The 7,782-nt window shown below is 34.5% G+C and overlaps 1 protein-coding gene across 4 annotated transcripts in view; it reads left to right on the plus strand.

Annotated features, from left to right (window-relative positions):
* PDCD4 (programmed cell death 4) overlaps positions 1-7,782 on the plus strand; it is a 29,204-nt gene that overhangs the window by 17,849 nt on the left and 3,573 nt on the right. For all 4 annotated transcript variants that reach the window (XM_025397751.1, XM_025397749.1, XM_025397752.1 and 1 more), the window contains 5 exons: positions 937-1,034; positions 1,959-2,073; positions 5,439-5,546; positions 5,758-5,868; positions 7,302-7,441. In XM_025397751.1, coding sequence (XP_025253536.1) covers positions 937-1,034; positions 1,959-2,073; positions 5,439-5,546; positions 5,758-5,868; positions 7,302-7,441 — 572 coding nt within the window. The remainder of the gene's footprint in view (positions 1-936; positions 1,035-1,958; positions 2,074-5,438; positions 5,547-5,757; positions 5,869-7,301; positions 7,442-7,782) is intronic.

Raw genomic sequence — 7,782 nt, forward strand, 5'->3', positions numbered from 1 at the left:
TTTTTTTTTTTTTTTTTTTTTTTTTTTTTTTTGAGACAGAGTCTTGCTCTGTCGCCCAGGCTGGGGTGCAGTGGCCGGATCTCAGCTCACTGCAAGCTCCGCCTCCCGGGTTTAGGCCATTCTCCTGCCTGAGCCTCCCGAGTAGCTGGGACTACAGGCGCCCGCCACCTTGCCCGGCTAGTTTTTTGTATTTTTTAGTAGAGACGGGGTTTCACCGTGTTAGCCAGGATGGTCTCCATCTCCTGACCTTGTGATCCGCCCATCTCGGCCTCCCAAAGTGCTGGGATTACAGGCTTCAGCCACCGCGCCCGGCCTCCTCTTTTTTTTTTTTTTTTTAAAGAAGACTTCACTTGACCTTAAATCATTCATTTAACCCCAGCACTTTGCGAGGCTGAGGCAGGCGAATCACGAGGTCAGGAGTTTGAGACCAGCCTGGCCAAGATGGTGACACCCCGTCTCTACTAGAAATGTAAAAATTAGCCAGGCATGGTGGCGTGCGCCTGTAGTCCCAGCCACTTGGGAGGCTGAGGCCGAAGAATTACTTGAACCCGGGAGGTGGAGTTTGCAGTGAGCTGAGATCACGCCACTGCACTCCAGCCTGGGTGACAGAGCGAGACTCTGTCTCAAAAAAAAAAAAAAAAAAAAATCATGTACTATGTATTCAGGCAGTGTGCAAGGTGTTAGGAATTCATTAGTGAGCACAACAGAGGTGGCCCCCCACTCTGGCACTTAACTTGAAGGTTAAGATGTGGGAGTGTATGCCAGGCATAACAGGTACTACATAGGCTTTTTTTTAATAAAAACTTCCAGCATCTTTCAGGTACTGACTGTGTACTTCAGCCAATCATCATCATTTATGTATTTAGAAATTGTGTCCTATAAAAGTTATTTAAGATTTTTTTATATAGCTCTTTTTTTTTTTTTCCCTTATTACAGTTGGTGGGCCAGTTTATTGCTAGAGCTGTTGGAGATGGAATTTTATGTAATACCTATATTGATAGTTACAAAGGAACTGTAGATTGTGTGCAGGCTAGGTAAGTAAATCACTTTTCCTACTTAGAATTTCAAAATAGGGGAAAATTCTACAGGATCATATTGAAATGACACTTGGCATTAATCAAACACTCTGTACATCTGTTTGTCACTTCTCTATATTCTCCACTGTTAAAATGGAGAGAATGTTGACGTGACATACCAGGAAGAGGACAGTACTATAATGCAAAAGTTCTGGAGTTTAGCTAAATCATTAATTACCTTCATGTCAAGCCACTCTTCTTTGGGCCTCAGTTTCTTTATGAAACAAAGCCATTGGACAGATCTTTTAAGTTCTGTTTTCAGGTTCTAGCATTCTGTAGTAGTTTAATATTCTAATAAGATGGATAACATTAACAAGAGAGGCCTCATTTATAGTTTTATTTTGTATTTATCTACTGTAGGAATTTTAGTCAGAAAATGTCTTTTTCACTCTTGTGATTTAGTATAATTAATATGATATTTGGAATAACTAAATGTGACATTTGGGAGTTATGCTATATGATTTTTCTTGACTTCTTGGAGACTTGGACTCAGCCATGTCTTAGTTTTCCTTAGGTCTGTATATTAACTTAATTTTCTAGGGCTACTTCACATCATAGTGAAATGGTCTTCCTGGGTAGGAAGACATGGATCTAGGTGAAAGTTAATTATATATGAAGTGTTTCTTCTCAGTGTAGATCAGTTATTTTGTAATGTGTTTTGATTTTTCTTGAAGGAGAAATGAAATAAAGCATGAGAATATTAACATGAGGATCAACTTTTTTTTGCTCCTTTTTGTTTTGAAAAAGTGTTTTGAATTTTATTTTGCTTTTATGTTTTGTGAAAGATTTAGGGCATATAGGATTTTGTAAGCTTTATCCATAATTTGGTAAACTTTAGGTATGTCCAGCTACCAAACTTAAATTTTTTTTCTTTCTCTGTAGAGCTGCTCTGGATAAGGCTACTGTGCTTCTGAGCATGTCTAAAGGTGGAAAGCGTAAAGATAGTGTGTGGGGCTCTGGAGGTGGGCAGCAATCTGTCAATCACCTTGTTAAAGAGGTAATGATTGGGTATTGTTTTTAACTTAATTTATATGTATTCCTCTGAGTGAAATAAATTGTGGCTACTAGCTGTTATTTTTATGGACAAAAATTAAGTTCGGTCTTACAGCTGTAATTGGAAAATGAAATAATTCTTTTATATTTGACTTTATGAGCTTTTATTATAAATTATATGATAAAAAATGAGTCTGTTAAAAGGGCTTTCATGAATAATTATAAGCAAGCCATCTATGAACTTCAAAGGAATGCCTGAAATCTTTCTCTCATATTATTAATAATTTTCAAATGCTGTTGAAATGAGATTTTCTGTCTTTTAGCTATTCAATAAATATGCTTTTATATAAGTAAATTAAAACTAGATAGTCTTAAATAATGAGTTAGGAATTATGAGCGCTAGAGTAGATCAGAGTGTTAGATTTTTGTGAGGACGTTCACTACCCATATGCATGTTTTAAAAGAAAATTGATAGTAATCCCAGTACTTTGAGAGGCTGAGGCGGGTGGATTGCTTGAGGCCAGGAGTTCGAGACCAGCCTTGTCAACATGGTGAAACCCCATTTCTACTAAAAATACATAATAATTAGTCAGGCATGGTGGTGCGCACCTGTAATCCCAGCTACTCAGGAGGCCGAGGCACCAGTATTGCTTGAACGCAGGAGGCGGAGGTTGCAGTGAGCCAAGATCACGCCACTGTACTCCAGCATGGGTGACAGAACAAGATTGTGTCTCAGAAAAAAAAAAAAAAAGCGATTTATTGCATTAAAATGCCAGATTTATTCCCTGTGGATTTTTTTTTTCTGCCTATATTGTGGTATTCTGTAACAAGAAACCAAAAAACAAAAAAAACTCCTTATCTGCAGATCTCTTTAAGAAAAGGCATGCAACTAGAAGATTTGTAGTTCATGTGCTTCTGATTTTTGAGTATAATCTTTTCATGTAACTGTAATTTTGATTTTTAGTAAATCTTTTAATGAGGGGTGTGTGTATGTATGTGTATCTAGCGTAAGTGTTAAGGAGTTCAAAATGTAGTTAGAGCCCTTGACCATTTTTGCTTTTATATACGTTAAAAGAGATGAGTCAGTGTTTGTAATGTGATTGTAGTATCTGTTTTTAAAAATTAAATAATTATTAGAAAAATTGAGGTATAAAAATAGTAAAGATGCCAGGGCAGTTAGGCAGGAAAGATAAAAGGCATCCAGATTGGAAAGGAGGAGATAAAAACTAGTTGTATTCCCAGGTAACATGATCTGTATTCAGAAAATTTGAATGAATCCACATTTTTTTAACTCCCCAAGACTGAAACCAAACTATTAACTAAAAAATGAGTTCAGAAAGGTTGCAAGATAGAAGATTAGTACACAAAATTCAATTCTATATACAGTAGGAATGAATGATCTGAAATGAAATTATTGCATTTATGATAGCATCAAAAATAAAATACTTAGGAATAAATTTAACAAGAGAAATGCAAGTCTTGTACACTGAAAACTGTAAAACTTGTTGAAAGAAATTAAAGAAGACCTAAATAAATAGAATGATATCCCATGGTTATGGATTAGGATATTTAATATTGTTAAGATGGTAATACTCTCCAAAATTAATATTTTTGGAAACTGGACAAGATGTTTTATGGTGTATGAATTCTCTCTCAATAAAGAAAATTGACAAGATAAAAAAGGAAATAAAACTACCAGTATATGAGTTTGAGGTTGACATTATTTGGATATTCGCTTACATGGAAGGGTTGGATCAAAGAAGACTTTTAGAAATGTATAAATGTATTTGTAATTTATTCTCAGAAGTGCATGGAATTTGATGGGGTATATTTTTAATACTTTTAAAGTTATGTAACAAATGTTAAAAATAAGTAATATGATTTGAATAACAAGTACAGTCATGTGCCACATAATGATGTTTTGGTCAGTGATGAACTGCATGGGATGGTGGTGGTCCCACAAGGTTCTAATGGAGCTGAAAAATTCCTATCCTTCAGTGATATAGAGACAGTTGTAATGTTGTAGCACAGTTACTTTGTTTTTTCATAAATTTAGTGTAGCCTAAGTATACAGTGTTTATAAAGTGCATAGCAGTGTATGGGTAATGTCTTAGGCCTTTACATTCACTAACTACTCACTCATTGAATCACCCAGAGTAACTTCCATCCTGAAAGCTCTATTCATATTGAGTGCTCTATACAGGTGTATCATTTTAAAAATCATTTATACTGTATTTTTACTGTACCTTTTCTATGTTTAGATACACAAATACCATTGTGTTCCAATTGCCTATATCATTCAATATACTGACCTGCTGTACAGATTTGTAGCCTAGGAGCAATAGGCTATATCATATAGCCCTGGTGTGTAGTAGGCTATACCATCTAGGTTTCTGTGAGTATACTGTATGATGTTTGCACCATGACAGTCATGTAACACACTTTTCAGAATGTATCCCTATTAAACGATGCATGATTATGTATTAGTTTGTAATTATAAAGTAAATATATTCAAATGCTGTGCTTTAAATATTTACTTACATGTAAATATTTAAATACATATTTACTTACATGTAAATATTACATTCTAAAGCATGACAGCAATTAAATTTTACTTTACCTTTTATGAAAATACATTATAAAAGTTGGAAGGATACTTAAATACGATTTTTTTAAATTCAGTCAGCCAGCATTCAACATTCAGACAACTAGATATGTGCCCACCAAATACAAAGAGGATTTTAACAAAGAACATATAGGCAAAAATATTCCTAGCTGAAGCTCTTGTGCTGAAAAAGTTCTCCCACTTTTTTGAGATGTTCAAGTTTGAGCAGGAAAATCAAGACTTGTTTCTTTACAGCTGGAAACTGAATTATTGAACATTTTAGATAATGAGTTTCAAATTCTCAGTTGTAGAGAAAAGAGAAACTGTGTGGAAATCTTTGCCCTGTCTAGTAATACCCCATTATCATCTCTCATTTTTTGGCTCTCAGTGCACTATTAAGAGCATCTTGATAGAAGTGAAATATTTATGCCACTTTATGTTGAAACTTTGTTAGTGCCCTCTAGTGGTATTTAAAATCCCTTATTTTTAGTGGCACACTAAAGCATTATGGTCACAACCCAGGACACGTCCATTATAAACCTACTCGTAGATCTCAGTGATTCAGACACACTGAAGCATTGCATTTGAGTCATAATTATGAACCATTTAAAAATTCTGTGATAATAGTACCATGTCCAGTCTATATGTTACTAGCTGTTACCCATTATTTCATTATATTGGAATGAGGGCAAATAATCCTGTAGGCAAGCACGATATTTTAAAAGTTAGGAATTCTAACACATCTCAACTTTTAAATCTAATAGATTGATATGCTGCTGAAAGAATATTTACTCTCTGGAGACATATCTGAAGCTGAACATTGCCTTAAGGAACTGGAAGTACCTCATTTTCACCATGAGCTTGTATATGAAGTAAGATTACCTTGCCATGTCAAAGAGAATTATTAAGTGTTCCTTTTTGTACCATAGTGACTTATGCTTTTTAAATAATGTACATCCTTTTTTTAATATCAAAGGAGGAAGTGGTTTTTAAATTTTTACTATTACAAAAGGCATCTGATACATTTAGGAGCGGTTTCATATATAAATTAACCAAAAATTCACTCATTGATTCAATTTTTAGGCTGTTATAATGGTTTTAGAGTCAACTGGAGAAAGTACATTTAAGATGATTTTGGATTTATTAAAGTCCCTTTGGAAGTCTTCTACCATTACTGTAGACCAAATGAAAAGAGTAAGTATAACATTATTTTTGAACAACTTTTAGGATTATGCCTTAAATATATGATTGAATACAGATTATGAATTGTCAGTGACTTTTCTTTAGGTATGTTTAGTGTTATTATGCCTATATGTTTTTTTCTTAATGGTAATGTTTGAGGTTTGAACCTTTTGCAACCATTTCTTGGAAAGTAACACTGCAGTGGGTTTTTTGTTTTTGTTTTTTTTAACCTACTTTGACAGATGTGATTATGTATTCTACCTCAAGGGTTCGGTTTCTAAGATGTGACAATTTCTATTTTATATCTAGCGAGAAACATGAACCTTTAACTTTTAACAAATTATAAAGTACTTTTTTCCTATTTAAAATTTTATGATTCTTGTTTTAAATGTTTGTGAGGTTTGTGTTTGGCCTGTATTTTTTAAAAGAACGTACTAAGTGTATATAGAGAAGTAGATGGGAAAGGAGTTTGCCCAATGTCTGGTGTCTGCCTACAGCTCTTTTAAGAGAACAGTATTTAAAAAAATTTTTTTAGCTATGTAACCAATTTTACTTATTTTTTAAATTTATATTTTAAATTTTAGATATCAGAGGGGTACATGTACAGGTTTGTTAGATGGGTATATTGAGTGATGCTGAGGTTTGGGCTTCTAATTAATGATCTTGTCCCTAAGGTAGTAAATACAGTACCTGATAGGTAGTTTTTCAACTCTTGTCCTCTTTCCCACCTCCCTACTTTTGAAATTCCCAGTGTTTATTGTTCCTATCTTCATGTCTGTGTGTACCCAATGTTTAGCTCCCACTTACAAGTGAGAACATGCATTATTTGGTTTTATGTTTGTGATAATTTTCTTAGGATAATGGCCTCCAGCTGCATCTACGTTGCTGCAGAGGACATGATTTTGTTCTTTTTTATGGCTATGTAGCATTCCATGGACGTATATGTACCACATTTTCTTTGTCTAATCCACCATTGATGGGCACTTGGGTTGATTCCATGTCTTTGCTCTTGTGAATAGTACCCGATAAATATACAAATGCAGGTGTCATTTTGGTAGAATGATTTATTTTCCTTTGGATATACACCCAGTAATGGGATTGTTGGGTTGAATGGTAATTCTATTTTGAGTTCTTTGAGAAATCTCCAAACCACTTTCTACGGGGGCTGAACTAATTTGCATTCCCACCAACAGCATATAAACCTTCTCTTTTCTCCTCAACCTTGCCAGTGTCTGTTATTTCCTGACTCTAATAAAAGAGAGCAGTTGTAAAACACTGTAACAAATCTACTTTCTGTGCTTCTTACTATTCAAATCAGACTTCAGTTTAACCACTTGAACATTTGGCCTTAAATATAGATTGATGACATAGTGATGGATCGATTGTGTTTTATGACATATATTTTATATTGGCTAACAATTCTGTGTGTAATTTCATTGTTGTAGGGTTATGAGAGAATTTACAACGAAATTCCAGACATTAATCTGGATGTCCCACATTCGTACTCTGTGCTGGAGCGGTTTGTAGAAGAATGTTTTCAGTCTGGAATAATTTCCAAACAACTCAGAGATCTTTGTCCTTCAAGGTACTTTATTTAAATACTACTTTCTCAATATAAAATAGTGGATGAGGTCTTTGGGAAAGTTAAGTGCTAAGTTAGTTTATCATTCCCTGAAGTCACTGAAGAACATGACTCTTGTGAGTTCATGGAGAAAGAAGGGCGAAGCTTGTTTTAGCCCCCTTGTAAATCTGTACAGGACTGCCTCATGAAGTCCCAGTTCATTTGAAAGAAACTAATCTTGTGGAGCAGTTCCTTTGTTGTAAGTAGTTTCAGTGTTATTTTAGAGTAGGTATTATCAGTGATAAGATGAGAAAATTGAGGCTTAGGGAGGTATACTTTTTCTAAGGTCACATGGCTAGTACATG

This window comes from Theropithecus gelada, chromosome 9, assembly GCF_003255815.1.
Source record: "Theropithecus gelada isolate Dixy chromosome 9, Tgel_1.0, whole genome shotgun sequence".
In the NCBI taxonomy this organism is placed as follows: domain Eukaryota; kingdom Metazoa; phylum Chordata; class Mammalia; order Primates; family Cercopithecidae; genus Theropithecus; species Theropithecus gelada.